The 21,504-nt window shown below is 38.9% G+C and overlaps 1 protein-coding gene across 8 annotated transcripts in view; it reads left to right on the forward strand.

The window, feature by feature from the left end:
* MITF (melanocyte inducing transcription factor) overlaps window positions 1-21,504 on the forward strand; it is a 162,339-nt gene that overhangs the window by 119,192 nt on the left and 21,643 nt on the right. For all 8 annotated transcript variants that reach the window (XM_037905748.2, XM_037905749.2, XM_037905755.1 and 5 more), the window contains 2 exons: window positions 18,604-18,831; window positions 20,366-20,449. In XM_037905748.2, coding sequence (XP_037761676.1) covers window positions 18,604-18,831; window positions 20,366-20,449 — 312 coding nt within the window. The remainder of the gene's footprint in view (window positions 1-18,603; window positions 18,832-20,365; window positions 20,450-21,504) is intronic.

Below are 21,504 nucleotides of genomic sequence, written 5' to 3' on the forward strand. Positions count from 1 at the left end.
TTATGCTCTGTCAATATGAAATAAAATCTTCTGGAAGAAAGGGTGGAGCTGCTCTAAGAGAAAACATTATTATTTTATTATGTACGTATTATTCCAGTCTTATGTGGGTTTAGGAACTTACACGACCTTAGTCATTTAATGCGGTCAGGAAACTCTTGAAGCTTTGGCTTCGGACAGCAGAGTTTTTGTTACTGACTTGTTTGGAATCTGTGCCATGTCTTTAAAATGACTACACTGACATCAGCAGAAGTGGGTGGTTGTTTTTATTTTTTAAACAAACAAAGCATTTCAAAGAGATGATTTTCTCCCTTAGGGCAATGTACCCAATATATATGGCTAACCTTTACCCTTTGAATGGAGAGGGTGAAATGGCTTGTCTGCTGATGCTTCCAGGCACCTTGATGATTCTAAAGTATTAAAACGATCTTAGTTTTAATACTTTAATATCTTAAACTAAAGAAGACTTTAGAGTAGATCCTTGTCACGCCCATATTGCCTCTCCTTCTAGTGGCAGTGATTTTGTTTTTTACTTGACTTTCGGACTAAGTGATTTTTTAAAGGATGTTCTATGAACTTCTTGCAAAGGTGAATTGGTCTGGTTCTATATACAAAATCCTGTGACCCAAATCCTGCAAAGAGATTGACTGACTGCAGCATTACCCTGACACTGTTGGCACTCTGCACAGCAATAAGACACCCCGCGCCCCCATCCATGCATCCCTTTGCGTGATCAAGGTCTTATTTTGAAGTTAAACACGCAAAAACATGTCTAGGTATTCGGGTGTGACAGGTGATAAGTTCTGATATCAGTCCATTACATTATAACTAGTACCTTCCCTGTATCTGCTTTTTAGCCCATTCTGAGCAGCAACTATCTACCTATATATTTGTGCAGTATCCAGTGCAATGGGATCCTGATTGAAGTCTTTTGATTCCACTATAGTGTAAACAGCATTATTGGCTGCTAATTGTATTACACCAGAACAAACAATGAACAGGTAGGGCTGACCCGCCATAAATATGTTTTTGGGGAAATGATTCATCCTTTTCTCTCCAGATGAGCAACCACTCTTGTCTTCTGAGTAACTTAATTAGCCCCTCAACTTGCCAGGGAAGTGAATAATTAAGTTTCTCTGGTATAGTTAGGTTTATCTATTGGGATACTGAGTAATATGACTAAAGGGGCTAACGGCAGTTCATATTTGTAAGACTGGGATGGGCATGTGAGAGATCCACTGAACATTATTGAAAACTGATTCTCTTAATTGTGGAACATATAGAAGAAGCTTTCCCCTTTCTAAATGGCTCCCCGTTTTGCATGATTTAGTCTGTCTACCCCAGCTGTGTTCTGCTGTTTCTAGAACGTGTCTCCTTAACAAAGTCTGGATCATGTAATGCTCTATATTCTGTATGTTAGCGGTTGGTCCTCTCATTGTCCAACTATTAATAAAATGTTCTACTGCTGAGACTTTAGATCACAGCTTCTTTGTTATTCTGCATTGTGTAGTGCTTACATTGTAGGAACTGGAAGAAGACTCAGGTCATTTCTTTGCTATTTTAATCTGTTCAGAGTTGAAAAGTGAACTCTTGTCATAGAATCATAGAATATCAGGGTTGGAGGGGACCTCAGGAGGTCATCTAGTCCAACCCCCTGCTCAAAGCAGGACCAATCCCCAACTAAATTATCCCAGCCAGGGCTTTGTCAAGCCTGACCTTAAAAACTTCAAAGGAAGGAGATTCCACCACCTCCCTAGGTAATGCATTCTAGTGCTTCACCACCCTCCTAGTGAAAAAGTTTTTCCTAATATCCAACCTAAACCTCCCCCACTGCAACTTGAGACCATTACATTCCATAGGTGGAAAGAGCTTGAGAGGAGACTAAGGTTAAAGGCCACCATAGATGATCAGCATCAAGAGAAGATTGCATCAGAGTCTCTTTACTGGCAAAATGTTCTGAAAAGGCTCATTGCCATTGTGAGAATGCTTGCTACCCAAAACCTAGCATTGCATGGCACTTCAGATCAGCTATATGTACCAAACAATGGAAACTTCCTTAAAAATGTGGAGCTGATGGCTGAGTTTGATGCTGTAATCCAGTGTCAAAGTGTTTTGAGAGGCACTATCACAATTGTTCTTTTTGGGGGTTTTTTGTTAAAGCACCCCATTGCTCTAGAATTAGTCTTCATTGCCTACGATTGGTACTAGTAATGAGGTTATCAGGTTGAATTTTGTGGAGGAGGGGCCCTAGATTTATAGAGGGAGGAGGCTGTTAAAACTAGGGGATCCTGTGGTTTTTTTACTTAGCTCAATGACTTCAGTCTAGGGAATGTTAGGGGAAATCAGTTACTCTCTTGCAATTGTGTTTGTTTGTGGGCCGATTCTCTAATGTGTTTTTAGGTGATCAGCATGATATGGAGATGAGATGGCATCTGTGACTGGCAAGGGACTAGAAGAAAGCAGTTCCTGGCAGCAGGCGCTGTGGTGGAGGCTGTTGGAAGAATTGGCAATTCTGTTGGAAGGGACCAAAGACGGAGGAGGGAGTAAAGATACAGAATATTTAAATTAGGTTGGACCAAGTCCATGGATGCCTGTAGGGAATAAGGAGGGTAACTTGGAATTGGATTCTAAAAGAAACTGGGGAGCTAATGGAGTTGTCCGAGACTGAGGGATGTGGCCATTCATATTTATGCTGTACTGAACATGTAAGACGGTGGAGGGTGGTAATCTGTACGTACTGGAAACCAATCTACTTGTTTTCCTCAATTGCACTCATCACTCTGATAAATGAGTGTCTGAAAGAGAGAGGGAGACCACAGAGAAAGGAGATAGAGACATGGATGAGGTTTTCAGTTCGCGACGAAGGGGTAGATGTACATGGGCAGTGTTAGGAGGTTGTGGTAGGCAGACTTGTGAACAGAGGAGATATCTGAGCAGAAGGGATGAGTTCAGAATGGAGGCTGGTGTCGCAGTTACAGAAGCTGCTGGCAAACCAGGATGTTTGAGAAGAGGAAGTAATGAGGAAAGACTAAATTTTTGGAAGATGCTCCCAAGAAAGGTACTTTTCTTTGTGTGTCAAACTGAACATAACCGACATGATGTCACGTCTTTACTTATGTACAGCAGAGAGGGAGAAAGGACTCATTAAAGGGGTGAGCAAATGTGCTCTCTAAAAGCAAAAGCTATGCTTAAAGGTAGAGAGAAATTGGTCAAGATGAAGATGAACCAAAAAAGAGCAGAGGCTAAGGATGTGGGACTTCCTCGTGTGTGGGTCTGGTTCGGAGAAAGAAACTCCACTATAGAAAGGTATGTGAACAGAGAACAAAACCTTTACAGTTTCTGAGCAAATTCTCTGCTGGTGTAACTCCATTGAAATCAGTAGTTACACCACTTCAGAATTTGGCCCCTTGTCTTCTGCTGTCAAATATTTCCTAGAGGAAAAGTTTGCTTTTATATCTAGTTGTGTGTGTGACCCCCAGGACTGGGCTGTTGTCCACTGTGCTGTGAACTGTAAGGCAGTAATACATTCATGAAATGCCACTTACACAATGATGACTGGTCTAATCCCATTGCAGAGTGATGCTGATGTTTTTGATGTGGTATTTAATTAAAAGTTTCCAGGGTGTAATGACATGACTTATTTTCACTGCAAAATGTGATTACCGTTAAAATTAACAGTAACAGAGGCAGGTTCTGGTTTTGATGCTTGATAGCATTATTTAGGCCTGTTGGATAACTTCAGCCTTTGGAGCAATAATTCACTTTTTTTGCATGATGTAAAAAAAATTTTCAGTGTTAATTTTGGCTTTTTTGGTTTACTGGCAGAAAAATAGTAGTATTTACTAGAGCAGCTGAGGCAGTAGAGAGTTGAGTTTGCATGAAGGTGACTTGGATAATCTTATTCTTAAAACGCTTGATCGTCGTTTTCAGTGGTATTGAAACTTTTTTTTAATAACTCAGTAGGTTTAACGTAGACATAAATAATCTCAGAGCTCATTGAGCAGGAGGATAAAATCAAGCAAATCAGTAGGAAGCCAGCCTATGTCTCCTTCATGTGAACTAAGGGTATGTCTACACAGCTGCCATTAAATTGTAGTTGCGGCTCCGGCGCTGTAATAAAACCACCCCCGCGAGGGGAGAAGCTACCAGCGCTGGGAGCACTCTCTACGCTGCCACTTTACAGCGCTGAAACTTGCATCGCTCAGGGGGGTGTTTTTTTCACACCCCTGAGCGAAGAAAGTTTCAGCACAGTAAGTGGCAGTGTAGACAAGGCCTTAGCGAGTTTTTTTCAGACTGTTTCTAATTATCACGTTAATAGCATGATAAAATGAACACCTTTAAATTGTTTTTATGCTGCGGCTTATTCAAACTTTCCGTATTCAGGCTGACATAAAAGCCATTATAGGCTGTAGGCAAAGTAATGTAGATTCTGGCTTACTTTTTTTTTTTATTTTATTTTATTTAAACTATGACGTCTAATAGCTTTGGGCACTTAAACTACACAGCAATATTTTGAATTAACAAAATCTTCATTCTTTGCTAAATTGTTCCCGTGGCACTTAGTATTCATTGCAAAGTACATAGCCTGAAAACAGACATATTTTAAAACAAGTGTTCTTTGTGCTGTGACCAGTGTTGGTGAAACAGTTTTGTTAAAGTAAAATAAATGGTACTTCCTAAAATAAAATATATTAATTTTGTATTATACTTCAACATTTCTTTAACATGTTCCATTGTCAAGGCTTTTTTAATAAATACGCCGAAACATTTTGAAGCTCATTGGGGTTTTTTTTTGTAGGCCTTGGGAATTAGGATTTCTGTGTTCTGTTCTGACTCAGTGTGTGACCTTGGGGAAAGTCTTCCAACATGTCTGTTCCTTAGTTTATCCGTGTGTATGGTGGATATAGTAATGCTTCACTGGGTCTTGTTAAACTTACTTCATTGTCAAATGTTTTCAGATCTTCAGAAAAATGTTGCAATGTAATCACAAAAAAGAGCTTAATTTACTGCTGATTTCGGAGTATTGCTTTTTTGGTTCACAAAACCTTTGTTTTTTGCTGGCACTTGGTATGCTTCTGCCTCTTATGAATTTGGGCCCAGATTTCCCCTTCCTCCCCATGAGGGGCTGAGCAGCACTTGCAGCTCCTGTTGACTTTGATTGGCATTTTGGGTGCTCAGCACTTCTGAAAAGCTTGGGTTACATTCAGCAATATGGGCCCAGTCACTGAGTTGCGGAAGATTCAGAACTTAAGGACTGAGCTAGTTCCCACTGAATCTTTCTATGGGAATTGGACCAGCATCTAAAGGAGAAAGAGTATTTGTTTTGTTTGTTTTTTGGGCTTGCTTTGTGGTTTTTTTTTTAACTCTGCCATAATGTGATTCTTCAATTAATCATGTGGAAGAATTTACATATCTGGCCCTGTTGGTAGTGCAGGCTCTATATAAAAAGTGAACAAAAATGCTCCTTAAATCATTTTAAGGGCTTGTCTACATTTAAAACACTGCAGCAGTGCTGCTACACCTTTGAGGCAGCACCGTTGTGGCACATTGGTGAAGATGCTACCTACGCGGACAGGAGGGGTTCTCCAGTTGCCATAGGTTCTCCACTTCCCCAAGAGGTAGCTTGCCTGTCAACCTCGAGCTATCTACATCCGGGGTTAGGTCAGGTCAGCTGTGTTGCTCTGGGGTGTGGATTTTTCACACCCCTGAGCAATGTAGTTGTACTGACCTAGTTTTCTAGTGTAGACCACGTCGGGTTGTCAACTCCCTCAGAAGCTACTCTGGGAGATTTTTATTTTTCCCCCAACATGATGTAATGTTGTTTTCTTAATAATCCTATTAAAATCTCCCAGATTGCTTTCAATAGTCACCGGGAGATAGATGCCGATTCTGGGAGACTCCGGGCCAATCCTGGAGGATTGGTAACACTAAAACCAGGCCGAAGAAAATAGCAAATATCAACAGACTATGGGACTGATCCAAAGCTCATGGATGTCTGAGGAGATTTTCTGTTGACTTCCATAGCCTTCGTTTGGACCCTGTATATGAAACTGCAAATTTACAAATAAACACATTTTAAATTTTATATACATATTAGGTCTGTCAAGAGATTAAAAAAATGAATTGCAATAAATGTTTTTGAGTGCAATTATGTAACAAAAGTCTACATTTGTAAATTTCACTTTCATGACAAAGAGATTCCAGTACAGTACTTTTATGAGGTGAATGGAAAAATACTATTTCTTTTATCATTTTTACAGTGCAAATATTTATAATCAAAATAATATATACTTTGATTTTAATTACAACACAGAATACAATATATATGAAAATATAGAAAAACATCCAAAATATTTAATTTCAATTGGTATTCTATTGTTTAATGGTGCAATTAAAACTGTGATTAATTTTTTAAACAGGATTAATTTTTTTGAGTTAATCACGATTAATTGACAGCCCAAATAAATACATATACATACACACACGCACACACACACTCTCTCTCTCTCTCTCTCTCACACTCACACTCACACTCACACATTATATATATATATACACACACGCACACACACACTTCTTTGGACTCCAGGGTATTACCTTTCTCTGTGACACCCACACACGGACACATTTCTTAGGACTTTTTCCTTTCTCTGTGCCAAGGTCTAGGATTTCAAACACTTAGAGCAAACTAGCGAGCTTAATCCCTCCCCAGTTTTGAATACTGAAGAAGTTAAAACATGCACACCCATACATCTTTCACCTTTGCTGCTGCCTGGCCATCTTGATTCAAAATGGGATCTGTTCTTGCTAGAAAAATGAGTAAATGTTTGCAAATTCCTTGGTGGCAATGAATGAGCAAACCTTTGCTGAGCTCATTTTGGGGTACAGTCACAACTGTGATTAAAAATAATCCATTTAACCCAAAACTTTGCATGGGGGTTCTTTTTTTACCCAAGCCTGTTATAGTACCTGATGTTACATAACCAAATACAAGAATTCTTATAACAGTTATAACTCATTCTGAGTTCTTGCTATGGCATGCAAGGTGAGTTCATTGACTAGTTTCAGCTCTGAATCATTTTAAAAAGAATACTTCAGTCTTGCATCTCAGTGGGTATATCAGTGAACTACTGAGCTTTCTAAGTTTCTGGTTCGAGTCCAGGCCAACTGAATATTGAATGAAAGTTAGTTAGTTACCATCCAATCACTATATGCTTTGCATAAAATTTAACAATTGGTCTTAGTCCTTTCCGTAATGAATAGTTGTCCAAAACACAATTGGTACTTAATGGCACCTTCTTTAGCAGCGGAGAGGTGAAGGACTGAATGGACTTGAAGGCTGTACTTTTTCACATCTTAAAAATGGCTCTTCCAAGATTGGGGTATACATGCAGCGTGCCATGTAGAATCTTGTGTTGCCACTGCCATGCTGTAGTGGCTCTGGATACCAAAACCTTAGTATCTGGGGCTGTCAATCCCGGTACCGGTCACAAACAACACATTGCTGAAAGGAAAGAGGTCTAAATAAAACACTGCATTTGCTTCTACTTTGGATGGCATTAGGGGAAAATCAAACGTTTCCTATCCACCGACTTGGTGAGATCCTGTGCCACACTTCTAATTCGTTTAGCACAGAAGTCTTAGCCCACATAATGTGAGGACTAAGATGGCTGCAAGTCACCTTTGCAATCCCCCACCCCTGTGCTGCTCTTCCCTTTGGGCCACAGTGCTGTGGTTTTGCTCCAACATGCCCTCTATGCCAGGGCTTGCGTAGAGGTCCTTGGTACACAGCCTTATGGCTGTCTTACACAGTGCCCGCAATGGGGGAATTCTCTCACAGCCTGATATGAGGCTTTTAGGGCGCTTTTACATAGTGCAAAGGAGCTTGATGCCAAGATGGGGATCTCGTCCACCGTGTACAGCCCATCTTCCTTATGGGAAGGCAGATGAGGGATGGGTGACCCAGGGAGCTGATCACACCAATTAAAGGCTTTACTGTACATGTGACATAGCCTTTTCATGAGGCAAGGGGGGACAGTTTGTAAAGTTTTAAAACTAATCTGTGTTTGCCACCTGTCTGAGACTGAATTAACTATATAAACTTGCCTGTCATATAAATGTAATTTCTTTTAACATAAGAGGCAATAGACACCAATAATTGACTATCAAGCTTGGATGCTATTTTCTCATCTGTTGCTTAGTTTGTACATCTTTATATTACCCCAGGTCTGAATAGGCTTTCATTGGTAGCAACAGGTCTCTGTTTTTAATTCTGGGCACAGAAACAGGTTGGGTATGCATTGTAGGTTTTCTCCCTGTTTTTCCCCTATTTTTTGTGTTGGCAATGGAAGGCTCTTGATAGGAAGCTGCTGCAGTTCTTACCTTCACGTTATTTCTAATTTTCTCAGCTTCACAAATGCAACAAAGTAGAGGGCTTTTTTAGGAGCGGATAGGAGTGGGGTCAGTTGTGGCAAAAAGTTAATACGTATTAAAATACACGAATTGTCTGCCCAAAAAATTTGGTCAGACCTTTAGAGTGGCTAAAATCTGTCTTTAAAATCCTGTTTCTGGAATATTTTGCTCCTCTGAACCTGTTTTCCAATGAAGTAGACATAACCAATGTCTGCACCTCTTTCAGTTGATGTGGGTTTGCATGGCTTATACTTTGGTATCATTAATTGTTAAATGATACAGTATTTTAACCTTTCTTTAAAATCCCATGACATTTAGCTGTTTGAGTAACAAAAAGCGCTATTGAGCTGGGAAAATGAACTCAAAAGTATTTTATCCCTAATTATAATCTGCAACTCCTAGGGCAATTTAAATGGAACAAATGCTCATTTTTGTTTTTGTTTATTTATTTATTTTATTTATTTTATTTCCTTCTCTTGGATTATAAATATCCTCTGAATCTCTGGTATGTTCCTGTGCCTGGTCTTGCCTCTGATATGCAGAGATATTTGGTTTAGCTTTATTAGCAAGGTTCGATGACATTTTGGAAGAGGAGATTCTTTTTTCTGTGTAATGCATGGAACTCAGGTTTCTCCTTTCCTTGCTGATGGGGGGGCCACAGATGTAAGCCAAGACATCTATGTTGACTTGAGGCAGAAAAATCACATGGCTCCTGTAACACTGTCAGTGGTCAAGGCCCAGATGAGAATCAGAGCATTCTTGTGCGAAATACCGCGCAGAGCGGTAGACATAATCCATACCCTGAGGAGTTTACAGTCTTCAAATTGTAGGTGTAAAAGTTAAATGCCTACGAATGAGCTATCATCACAGCAGGTCAGGGTTAAAATGGGAAGGGGAAAGAGGAAGACACCATATGGACTGGAGCTTTTGAATCCCCTAGAGTCCTGCTTATATAATTGCACTTAAACATGGAACTTCAGGGCATGTCCTGCACTCCACTCTTTTATGCTGCTGCTTGATTAGTTGTGGTGTTGGAATATAGGAACGGGGCGGGGGGGGGAGAAGGAAGAGCGCAGATGGGCAGAGAGCTTCTCTTTTCCTTTTCTAGTCATGAACTGCTGTTTGAGAAGCGTACAGCTTGCTTGAATATTTTTGCTGTTGGAATTAGTTACCACAGATTTCCCGCCCCCCCCAAAATTCTTGGTTTATAAATCACTTACGAGCTGTATGGCAGAAAATCATAGAATCGTAGGACTGGAAGGGACTTCGAGAGGTCTCGTCCTGCCCCCTGCACTCAAGGCAGGACAAGTATTATCTAGACCATCCCTGACAGGTCTTTGTCTGACCTGCTCTTAAAAATCTCCAATGATGGAGATTCCACAACCTCCCTAGGCAATTTATTCCACTGCTTAACCACCCTGACAGAAAGGTTTTCCTGATGTCCTACCTAAAGTGCCCTTGCTGCAGTTTAAGCCCATTGCTTCTTGTCCTATCCTCAAGATGTTAAGGAGAACAATTGTTCTCCCTTCTCCTTGTAACAGCCTTTTATGTACTTGAAAACTGTTATGTCCCCCCTCAGTCTTCTATTCTCCAGACTAAACAAACCCAATTTTTTCAATCTCCCCTCATAGGTCATGTTTTCCAGACCTTTAATCATTTTTGTTGCTCTTTTCTGGACTTTCTTCAATTTGTCCACATCTTTCCTGAAACGTGGCGCCAAGAACTGGAGACACAGCTCCAACTGGAGTACAATGGAAGAATTACTTCTCATGTCTTGATCACAACACTCCTGTTAATATATCCCAGAATGATGTTTGCTTTTTTGCAACAGTGTTATGCTGTTGACTCATATTTAGCTTGTGATCCACTATGACCCCCAGATCCCTTTCCGCAGTACTCCTTCCTAGGCAGTCCTTTCCCATTTTATATATGTGTAAGTAATTGTTCCTTACTAAGTGCAGTACTTCACGTTTGTCCCTATTGAACTTCATTCTATATACTTCAAACAATTTCTGCAGTTTGTCCAGATCATTTGGAATTTTAATCCTATCCTCAAACACTTGCAACCCCTCCCAGCTTGGTTTTGTCTGCAAATTTTGTAAGTGTACTCTATGCCATTATCTAAATCATTGATGAAGACATTGAACAGAACTGGACCCAGAATTGATCCCTGTGGGACCCCACTTAATATTCTCTTTCAGCTTGACTGTGAACCACTAAGAGCTACTCTCTGGGAATGGTTTTCCAACCAGTTATGCATCCACCTTATAGTAGCTCCATCTAGGTTGTATTTTCCAAGTTTGCTTGAGAAAGTCATGCGAGACAATATCAAAAGCCTTACTAAAGTCAAGATATACCATATCTACCACTTCCCCCACATCCACCAGGCTTGTTATCCTGTCAAAGAAAGCTATTAGGTGAGTTTGACATGATTAGTTTTTCAAACTTTTCAGAGAACCAAAAAAGTTAAAACAAACCAACAAAAAAACCCAAAAACCTTGATTTCAGGTCAAACAAAATATTTTGTTTAGTTTCTGAAGGTTTTTTACCTCAGTTTTTTTATTGAATTTTCATTTGACTTTTACTTCAATTTTATTTTGAATTGAAAAGTCAAAATATTTTGTTTCAGAACTACCATAGGAAAGCACTGATTATTTTGGTGTGGGGTGGGTGAGGGTAAGTAGAAGGGGTGGGTGATTTTGGCTAATTTTTTTTTTTTTGGCAAATTCAGCAGTAATAGGCAAAATGTTTTGATTGACTCGAATCTGAATTATTTTTGGCAAAAATGGTTTTTGTCTGAAAAATTTCACCCAACTCTACTTAAGAGATGCATAATAACAGTTTGCAGAATTTAATTTTGGAAAGTAAAATTGGACGTGCAAGGATTGTAATGTGGCAGGTAGTATATTGTGTTTATCTTCAGTCCTATCTTGCATCATACTACATCATAAATTCACTCATTGAATGATTCCCTATGAACAGAACATTCTGCCGAAAAAAATAAGCTACAACAAATACATAAACGAAAAGAATTATGATTGATAATACAAGCTGTACTAGATTTATGCCTGTAGTCTTAAAACTCTATCCCAAACATACCAAACCCATTTACGCTTTTGGCTTTGTGCAGACGCCAAATTTGAATTTTGGTCAGGAAGGAATGAAGAGTGACATTCAGAAGCTATGGGGATGTCGTTTTCCTTGTTCTCTCTAGCAGATGCCCCTAGTAGCAGAGAAAATAGAATGTCAAACAAGAATACTTTTACTCAGCACCCTTGTCCAGTCTTTATGTGGGCATTTCATTTAATCCAGGTCTTCATCCTGGCACTTTTCAGGCTATTACTTATATCCATGATGACCACCAGACTTCATGCTGAAATTCCAGCATCGCCCCCACACCCATTTATCTGTGTTCAAAATTGCTTTTTAATCTCTTGTATTTATTCTACTTCATTATTTTAGGAACTTTCTTACTTTTAAGATTACTACATGAAATAAATCACCCTTAGACCTGGGATGAGAGAGTTCCATTGTCCCCATGAAAATTCATTTAGATTTGGCTGAGTTACCTATTGCTCAGTACGGAATCCTGATGCTAAAATCTCTGTGATCATTCTGCAATGAGCATGTTCCTCAGCATCTTGCTTTACTCTGGGAAATAGAACTGAAACCTCCAGTCAGGACACAGACAAAATTATCTTTCTCTCATCAATGTACCCTAGAGGACAGTGCACTGAACTGGGAACCCGGAGATCATAAATTCCAGACTCATTTCTTCTAACTGGTGTTAATAATTCTGTGTCCTTCATAAACCACCTTATTGAATGATCAAGGCCTCAAATCCCACTGAGTGCTGTCCCAGATTGGGATTAGCAGTATGGATTCTGTTATGGCAGATTCAAGTTCCATCCATTTTGCCACACTGCCTCCTAGAGGGAATTGTCCAAATGTGTTCGGTTATGCAGTCTGTAAAATGAGGTTAGTCATTAATACATAACTCAGTATGATACCCATCCTGCACGAAAAATACCAGCCTACTCCTGCAGCCAACTCTAGTACTTAATCTTTTAGTTGGGAGTGTGCTGCAGAGCTGAAGGTCAAACCCAACACTTCTTCCCCCAGGGGCTGCTGTTGTAGCACTGATAGTGATGGTTGTCATAGTCTGTGCAGCTTGAGAGTATACTCAGTATACTTACCATGTAGGTAGCTCTATGAAGGTGGGAAACGCACTCCATGAATGTTCAGAAATTTTTAGCACAAGGTCTCTAACAAGCCTTACTGAGCATGTTAAAATGGCAAGTAAATACAGGGTTACCATAATTATATTTGAAAAGAAAAACTGTTATTAATAGTATTTGCATATCCCAAAACATGCCCACAGAGAGGTATGTCAGAAAACGTATGCAACATGTAGTTAAGTTTACCTAAGCTTTTCCATTATCAGCCCCTGTTTTCAGTTGCTTATAAAAAGCATTTTCACTTTAGCTGAAGTTTTCTATGCTTGTGCTTCCCTGCAGGCAAAAGTTTTTTGGACAATTTCAGCAAACACAGTTCAGCCACTTCAGAGAATGGGAAAAGTAGATAGTTTTGATAGTTAGAAACCTTTTTCAACTATTTCTCTGAGGAGCTCTAGTGTGCCCATATCTGAGAGCAGGGAATTGAGATATGATAAGGGAGTGGCTCTACAGTTAGGAAGCTGCCTTTTGCGTTTCCCAGGAAAGTCCACCCAAATTTGTTGTTTGACTTTCCATTGCCACTTTCACCTAATCCTGTATACTGTGTCCAAAGGTAGAAGTTATCCATCTCCATCTGATAGCTCAAAATACTCTTAATTCATCTTTTATGCCTTACGTGTAATAAAAATAACACCCGGCAAGGCAGACTTCTATCTTCCTGTAAAACTAAGGTCCCTTGTTTACGCTGAAATTGAAAAACATCCGTCTTGATATCCTTTACAAATATAGTATGCTTCACAGTTAGACAAACACCTCTTAGAGTCCTCTTTATGGAGTCATGAATTAGTCTCTTAATAACTCTTCTTATACCCTGTGTGATATGTAAGCCACATGCAAGTAAATGGTGTTGATTCACAGACCCAGTTTTGCCTTACACTAGGACATGTCTACACTTACCTCCGGAGTGATCGATCCCGCAGAGGTCGATTTATTGCGTCTAGTGAAGACGCGATAAATCAATCACTGAGCGCTCTCCGCGTAGACTCCGGTACTCCATCTGAGGAAGAGGCGCAGGCCGAGTCGACGGGAGAGCGTCAGCAGTCGACTTATCGCAGGGAAGACACAGCAGTAAGTAGATCTAAGTACGTCTACTTCAGCAACGTTATTCACGTAGCTGAAATGGCGTAACTTAGATTGATATTCCTCCCCCACCCCACCCCCTAGTGTAGACCAGGCCTAAGATTTGGTAAGGTGATGGAAAGTATCCTGATAAATACATCAAGAAATTTATAAGCATTGTGAAACATTTCCAACATGTACCTGCTAGAGGATGGTAACTGGTGACCCTGTAGGAGTGGGAGGTGAGCAGATGAGCCTCTGCCGGGTGTGGGGGTTGGAAATAGGATTATAAATAAGCAGGCTAAGAGCAGAAAGATAGTCTGGATAGAGAAAAGAATGTATTTATAAAATGTCTTGGGCTGGAGATTTAATAGCGTGAACATATAAGGAATAAACAGGATCTACCTACAAATTCCTAAAGAAAAAACAGACAATTGCATGCAAAGGGACATCTTGTAGATTGCAGAAAAATGAGCAGTTCAAAGCTTTTTTGAAGTATATAGAACACAATGAACGACCAGGTTCAGAACAACCTCAGAGGGACCTCCCGCAACTTCTCTACACTACAACAGCTCCAGCAGCCTACATCAGGCCACAGATATAGTTCCCACCTACAGTAACCAACTCTAGAATATACAGTACTCTCTGACACCTCTGCACAGTACTTGTCACCAGGATTAGCATTATAACTCTGGACCCACCAACCCACTGGATGGGAAATATCTTTGATTCTCTAAACCAGTAGACAAATATGGAACTTCTGAGATGTCCCTTTACTGACCTTGAGTATGGGATATAATGGATTTGGAGGAAACAGTTGTCAATATAGTATGCATTATGTGTTTAGAGTTAGTGTAAGCCATTAGCTAAATATTTGATGAGAAAATACCCTAGCTTTGTTAACCATTCTCTCCTAGTTATAAGGTCTGGAAAAAAATGAATCCATTAACTTTCATACATTTTCAGTTATTGTGGCGGCTGCTTGTATGGTCTAGAGAATCTTGGAGCCTAATACTGATTTTACTTACACCATGGATCATATTAGCAGTATGCCGCTCCAATGGGTTGGGAGGGTCCTTTCACATAACAGGTAAGTAGGATCTTGCTCCATCCATTTTAATTATGGGACCATTAACAAGCAGTCTAAATATCCAGAGACTTTTTTTAAAACCTACATGGGATACTAATGTTGTACAGAGTAGTTTTTGATAGATAGCAAAATGCAGGCTTAGTGTATTTGTAGGAGGAAAAATCCAAAGGAAAGGTGAGGTGTATATATAGGATGACTTGGTCTCTAGCTGTTGCTCGGTTCACCATTACTGAAAATAAAACCGTGTTTTAGTGCCAACAAGCGTCTTCTATTTCTGAACTCCATATAATACTTCTGCTAATGCAGAGACATTGTAAATTCCCCCAAACATTCCATGTGACTTCACTCTTTCCTTCCATATGAGGCTCACTTTCCCCTACAGAAAGAAGAGGAGTACTTGTGGCACCTTAGAGACTAACAAATGTATGAGTCATTCGCAAGACATTTCTTTGCTTAAACCATCAACTGCCACTTATTTCCAAGGAGGGGACATACAACAGGGAAAGGGGCAGGCAATCCATACTTGTACATCTTGCTATTACAATAAAACCCTCTTTATCAAAGGTTAATGGCTTTGTTTCAAAGCTTCCTCTCATCCAGTTTTTGGTGTTATTTCCCAAGGTACATCACCTTTCATACCCTTTTACTTTTTCTCTCACAAGTGTATATGCATTTTGAGGCAGAAAGTGTCTTTTCCTACATGTTTGTATAGTACATCACATAACCGTGTCCTGATCCCCTACTGCAGCCTGCCATACTGTAATTTAACATGTGCTAATGTTTACAGGTGGACAAGGAAAATTATGGATTTTTGTTGTTAGATTTCTGATCGGAGTCATAATTTTTATCTGTCGGAAATTTGTCATGGTATACTTATCCAGCTCAGAATAAGCTTAGGAACCTCAGTAATCCTTTGGAAAGGAAGATAATGCATAAACTGTGTTCATAGATTTCCTATTCATTGATGAAACAAATGAATTTGTGTTCCTTCAAGTAAACAGCTATTTTTTTTCCATCCATGAAAATCCTGTTTCGCTTGGGCCATGGTTGTAGAGGAAGTTAGTTGTAAAGTTAATTTGATTTGCATACTAAATAATGGAATTAATATAATTAAATCACACACGTAACTGTACAAGTATCTTTGTAAGTTCTATGATATTCAAGCATAAGAGGTTTAGTCTTCTGTGTTCATGGTAGTATAGACACAGACACTAATTGCACGTGCTACGATATTAGTGTTTACAGAAATAGGAAAAAAATTTCAACCCAAACTTTTTTGATGAAAAATGTAGAAACGTATCAATTTTTCAGTTCAAAATGACTTTGTTTTCAAAATTCCTTCAATTTTATTTTTTAAAAAGTTCAAAAATGTTTAACTGCTTAAAATAAAAATGAAACTTTCATGAGACCAAAACAATATATTTTTTCAGAATTGCCAGCAAATTGAAAAATCCATTATGTGCACAGCTCTTTTTACAAACCTTACATGCCATTTGGTTACATATAGGTGTATTTCTGTTCTTAAAAACTGTGTACATAATCACAGCACACACACGTTAAAGTGGAAAATCTACAGCTATTTCTATCACTACAGATCTGAATTATTCAAGCCCAACTAAGTATCATGCAGGTTAATAAATTATGTTAAAATCCCACTTTCTGTGGTGATTGAACAGGAATAGTTTGACATGCTTCCTTAACAGTATGAATGCAAACAAACTCATTGCCTGTTTTATTTTCCAACGAGTTTTGGATGAAGCCTGTTTTTAATTACAGATCGTAAAATTGTGGTGGGACTTTTCTAGTAATCCGTATTCTCTCTCAATGCCAGAAGCTAGATACTTACAATGAGTGTCAGATCAATGTTTAGGTCCTATGTAGACCCAAGTCTGATAAAATTATTATGGTATTCCCTAGGAGTTGGTGAGGAAGAATAAGGATGACACTGCTGAGAGTGGATGTTTTGCCCTAGCCTATGTCCTCCCAATTCAGATAGGGTTAGGTAAGATTGGAGGAGCGTGACAATATACAATAAACATGGAAGCTCAGCATAGGACTAGACAACCACATACAGTGTACACCACTGCCAGTGAATACTGCATCAAACTCGTAGCATTTTCCTGCAGCTTCCGCTTCTTACTTGGGACATACAACTCTTAACCTTACTGCTAAAGAAAACTACCATTGTCTGTTGGTATGACTGGAACTAAAGATGAATAGGGAATTGGCCTTGAGCTAACTGTCAATCTGACTTTGATAGCCCATCACTTAAAAGGTCCTTTTATGTTTATGAAAAAGCATGACGTCAAAGCGATGGGAAAAAAAATAATACCAATATTTAGGGCTAAACTTGCATGGCTTCCAAGAAAAGCCCCTTGTGTGAACTGTTTATTTCTCAATGTGCGTAACTAATTAGCTTGGCTTATTATAAGCCTGAGCTGTTGTAGTAAAATTTCTTCCGCCATTTCAGGATAGCTTGTTTATGGTGCATCTATATGTGAGCCTTTGAACTGGAATAACAGAAAATAAAGGATAAATGCTAAGCCATTTCCCTGGTTAAGCTAGGAACATATAGACATGCTGGAAATGCTTGAATATAATCATTATCAGGTGAGTTACCTTACGCTCACTTTACCTGTTAAAAATGATTGGTTGCAGAGGTTGTCAATAGGTCGACTGTGGGCCAAATCTGGACAGCTAGATGCTTTTGAATGGACCCCAACATCTTTTTATTTACTTATTATTTATTATTAATTATTTTCTCTAGAGTCTATACCTGACTGTATCTTGACAAAAATAATTGACTACCCCTGTGTGCATGTGTATGTGAAGTCCTTTTAATCTGTATATTATCTGGTATATTTTATTTGTTTTGTTCCACAAAAAGTAATTAGGGAGATGTGATACTTTTTTTTTGTAGCTGTTCAGCAACTGAAAATAATTTTATCACTATCAAATTTTATTTGAAAGTAATGAACTTTTTCAGTATGATGTGTTTCAATTTATCCTTTATTTTTTGCTGATAAAAGCAATACTGTTCAGTGTCTGATAAATACAAAATTGCTCTAACAGTGGTGAAAATTTTACTTGGAAGGCTGTTGCCTTTCTTTTATTGCCTACGTGGTAGCATAGGCTCATTTCAGCGTGAGTGATTGCATTAAACAAAATCCTTGGAGTTAAAAGGCTGCTCTAATATAAAATTTACTGTTAATGAAAATGTCTGAGCATACTGAATAGAAAACTAATTAAACTTAGATTTTCAACACTGAAATATTTCTGTTCAGTCATCTGTTATTTCCAGTGGATGTTTTAAAGAGGCTATCCTCGTCTCTCTCAAATTATGCTAAATATATATAAGCATTAAGTGTCCTATTTGCAAAGGAAAATGTAATTATTAATTTGCTTAATTTTGTTTACATTTGTTGTTTGAACTAAAAATATTTCACTGTTTTTTCAAAAAACTTGTCAGCTATTTCAAAAAACAGAACTCACTTGACCATTGACCACAGGAGACCAAGCTAAATAACTTAATTTTATCACTTAAAATCAACAGAATATTGGAAAAATAATCAGATTTGGAATCCTGAATTAAGTTTATGAGCTGCAATTGCTGGTACATTAGGAGGCAAATAGCCATTTCTTTGGCTATTGTAATTTGCCAAAATGTGATTGACTTCAATGGAGCTAACAAAGATTTGCACTAGCTGAGGATCAGGCCTATGAAGTATATCTGGGATAAACGTGCATCTAGAACAATGTTATAATGACTCCACAAAACAATACTGCACTATTTTTACCCTGCTCTTGCAGGTGCAGACTCACCTTGAAAATCCAACCAAGTACCACATTCAGCAAGCCCAACGGCAGCAGGTAAAGCAGTACCTTTCTACCACTCTAGCAAATAAACATCCCAACCAAGCTCTGAGCTTGCCCTGTCCAAACCAGCCTGGTGATCATGTCATGCCACCTGGAACTGGAAGCAGTGCACCGAACAGTCCAATGGCTATGCTTACACTTAACTCCAACTGTGAAAAAGAGGTAAATAATCGTGTCTCTGTGTCTGTACTCTACTGTGATATTGTCTTATGTTTAATATAATTCTAACTTGTCTTCTGTGAATGTTAAGCCAGAGTCACTCATCATAAAGATCTTAAATTTATCTTCTATTGTGAAGTGTTGACTTGAAAAATATAGATGTCATTTCTAATATATAAAATATTTGGGATGAGAAATCTGTGGCCCAGTTCAAATTTTTTTTTTTCCTTTGCGCTACTGTACTCAGCTTACACATCTTATTAAAGCCTCTTATGTGGCTGGTCAGTGCACAGAATGGTGAGTAATTAACCTCTGGAGAATGCAAAGCCATTTTTGTTTGTTGGCTGCAACTTTCTGGAATAATGCTTTTGTGGCTCATTCAGAGTATAAAGAGTAAAAGGCATTTTTTTAAAAAAAGAAAGAAAACCACAAACCATTGTGAGGAGAGAATTACTGAAGTAAAATAAAATTGAAATTACTTCTCACAAAAGCAATCCGTCTGTATCTGATCTGTCCGTCCTCCTTGAAGGAAACCTGCACAGTACTTTCAAAAGATAAGTCTGGGAGCTTAAATTCATGTTGTTAAGATTGTGATTTTTAATGTCTAGCAAAGTCACTGGATTTTATGTCTTATTACAACAACCTGTAACTCCCTTAACCCCCCATTTCTGTCCTATGACTACAAGGGTGTTATCAGGCCACTTCACCTTGAATAGGCCCTTGAAGTATGTGTTAACTGCTTATGCTAAACAATCTGTTTCATCTGATATTTAGCTGGGACACTGAGTACATTTCCCAGACCTGAAGAAGAGCTCTGTGTAAGCTCAAAAGCTTGTCTCTCACCAACAGAAGTTGGTCCAATAAAAGATATTTGCTCACCCACCTTGTCTCTCTTTCGAGTTATGAGTGAGTTAGATAGCTTCCCAGAATATCACTGTGTTTATAGCCTTTAAAATATTACTGCTTGGGATTTCAGTCTCAGATCTCCTTTGTGCACATGCAAAATTTCCCTTGGATGATGCCTAGAAGTCTTCTGCAGCAGCATTTGCAGCAACAGCCTTACTGGTACTGATGAATGGTGCCAGTGCTAATGCTTATGTACATCTGTAAGTGTGAGACTATCCAGTGCATATAAGTCGGTGTGTATTTGTGCACCTGCATAAGTCCAAAGAGGAAGACTTTCTAAAAACAAATTTATCCAGTGCTCCTACTTTGATAGTATATAATAACGCATGTGCATGTCTTCTCAGATTTACTTTTTGTAGCAATCACTTTGCACGTGCCAAGAGAGCAGGGCTTTCCCTGTTTTTATTCCATTGTTTCCATGCTTTACAACAAATGAAAATAAAATAGCTCCGTCCCATAGTCATGATCACACCCCCATTTTGCTTTTTCTCTAAGGAGTTAAAGCTTCACATTGCTGTGTCATCAGGCACATGTGTGCATGACACTGGCTCCACCATGCCCTTCTAGAGGAGAGACTATGCCATAAATTCAGGTCCATGCTTTGCTCCCCCCCCCCTTTTTATATTCACAGGGATTTTATAAATTTGAAGAGCAAAGCAGGGTGGAGAACGAGTGCCCGGCTCTGAACACACACACACGAGCGTCATGCATGCAGGTACTGTATGACACAGGAGTTGAGAGAACAGAACACTTTATAAAGAGAACCTATGTTTCTCCATGATCACCAATATGGAAACCTACCCCCTACTTTGTAGGGTTTTTTTTTTTAAAAAAAAAGGATGAGTGGCAGAATTACTATATAGAAACCAAAACTGTGATGTCCTTTCTATGAGTTTATTTCAGAAGTGCATTAGAAATATATCTGAAAAGGGTTGACCCTTCTTCCACATGCCAATCTTAGCCTATGAAAAACCTCTACATTCTAAGCAAGTCTTGGGAAAACTGTTGGAAAGAATGCTCCTGTATGTTGCTCTTTCCATAGGATTTCAGTGGAAAGGAGAAATGCATTCTAATTCTATCCTGTCATTTTATTTAGGAGGCTCTAGTATGTTGAATGACCTCTTTCTATAGGTTTCAGAGTAGCAGCAGTGTTAGTCTGTATCCGCAAAAAGAAAAGGAGTACTTGTGGCACCTTAGAGACTAACAAAAGTCTCCTCTTTCTATAGAGATTGCATTCAGATTTGACAATATGAGATGAGATGGTTTAATATTTTCTTATTAGAATAGGAATAATATGGGTCAAGGATATGAATTCTCACTCCCCTGCAAAAATAGTGTCTAGTATATAGCCTGTAATTGCTACAGTGTCTCTTTGTTACTATGTTTTCCTCTCTGGACTCCCTGCTCTGTTGAGCTGGTATGGAAACTGCATCTCCTATGAGTCGCCCAATGAAAATAGCTGCCAATAGAGAAGTGTCAGGGAGGTGAACCAGTTGGATTCCACCAGAGATGGAGGCAACCATTTCAAGGACAAAGTTTTGAAATCCTTGGTAATGGTGATGGGCAAGAGAGTGGAATGCAAGGGTTAGGAGAGGAGCAAAGGAAAGGTGAGGAGAGGAGGTTGGAAAGAGGAGACAGATGAGGAACAGGAAGGAAGGTTCATAGAAGTCCCACAACTCTTTCAAAAAGTTATATGCTAGTTTTAAAAATGCACAGAAACTAGTCTCAAATTATGTATGTGTTTGTTTGAATAGACTTCTGTTTCCATCC

Source organism: Chelonia mydas, chromosome 7 (assembly GCF_015237465.2).
Source record: "Chelonia mydas isolate rCheMyd1 chromosome 7, rCheMyd1.pri.v2, whole genome shotgun sequence".
NCBI lineage: Eukaryota > Metazoa > Chordata > Testudines > Cheloniidae > Chelonia > Chelonia mydas.